Source organism: Carlito syrichta, unplaced genomic scaffold (assembly GCF_000164805.1).
Source record: "Carlito syrichta isolate Samal-C Ts95f unplaced genomic scaffold, Tarsius_syrichta-2.0.1 Scaffold315115, whole genome shotgun sequence".
Classification (NCBI taxonomy): domain Eukaryota; kingdom Metazoa; phylum Chordata; class Mammalia; order Primates; family Tarsiidae; genus Carlito; species Carlito syrichta.
Genome location: NW_007259211.1, coordinates 37961 through 38985, shown reverse-complemented (window position 1 = coordinate 38985; position 1025 = coordinate 37961). Strand labels below are relative to the sequence as shown.

General features: G+C 69.5%; 1 protein-coding gene across 1 annotated transcript in view; it reads left to right on the top strand.

The window, feature by feature from the left end:
- The first annotated feature begins 277 nt into the window (after nt 1-277).
- The window catches only part of ELMSAN1 (ELM2 and Myb/SANT domain containing 1), a 19708-nt gene continuing 18960 nt past the window's right edge, over nt 278-1025 (top strand). The window contains exon 1 of the mRNA XM_008072322.1: nt 278-1024. Coding sequence (XP_008070513.1) covers nt 278-1024 — 747 coding nt within the window. The remainder of the gene's footprint in view (nt 1025) is intronic.

Sequence of the window (1025 nt, the reverse complement as noted above, 5' to 3'; positions counted from 1 at the left end):
AGGAGGCTATATCTGACACTGTCCCTGCTCTTCCTCTGCAGGCTCCAGGACCCGTGGAGCATCATGACCTGGGAAGAGTAGCGGAGCCCAAGAGACTCTGGGAAGAGGAAGGAAGAGCCAGCAGTTCCTTCTCCCGGGACCGACCATCACCTGGCATCTTCCTCCATCTGCTCTGCCCTCTCGGGCCTTGGAATAGAGTCAGCTTCCAGTGGGACCTTCCCCGGGCATGGGGAGCTGGTGAAGTGGGTCTCAGCGCCAGGGCTCAGCGGGCCGCACCATGAACCTCCAGGCCCAGTCGAAGGCTCAGAACAAGCGGAAACGTTGCCTCTTTGGGGACCAGGAAGCAGTCCCCAAGGAGCAGCCCGCACCCCTGCAGGCCCCGCAGCAGTCGGTCCGCGTGAAGGAAGAGCCATTCGTCGGGCCCGAGGGGCCCGTGGGGGCCCCAGCCTCCCAACCCGGGGAGCTGCCGCCGCCCAGCAGCCTCGCCCTGCTCAGCTCCGTGGTGTACGGGCCCGAGCGCCCCCCGGCGGCCATGCTGTCGCAGCAGGTGGGAGCAGCCAAATGGCCCAACTCCGTGCTGGCCCCAGGGCGCCCGGAACGCGGAGGAGGCGGAGGTGTCGGCGACAGCGGCTGGCAGCAGCAGCCAGGCCAGCCTCCGCCGCACGCGGCGTGGAACTGCCACAGCCTGTCCCTCTTCAGCGGGCCCAAGGCGGGCCCGCACCCCAGCGCGGGGGTCTCGGCCTACTACAGCCACCCCGAGGCTCTGAAGCGCGAGAAGGCGGGGGCTGCGCAGCTGGACCGCTTCGGGAACGCTGCCCGGCCGGGGCTGCCCCAGAAGGCTCAGCTGGAGGTGGGGCGGCCCCAGGCGCCCCTGAATTCTTTCCACGCGGCCAAGAAACCCCCCGGCCAGACGCTGCCCCTGCAGCCCTTTCAGTTGGCTTTCGGCCACCAGGTGAACCGCCAGGCCTTCCGGCAGGGGCCGCCGCCGCCCAACCCTGTGGCCTTTCCCCCGCAGAAGCAGCCGC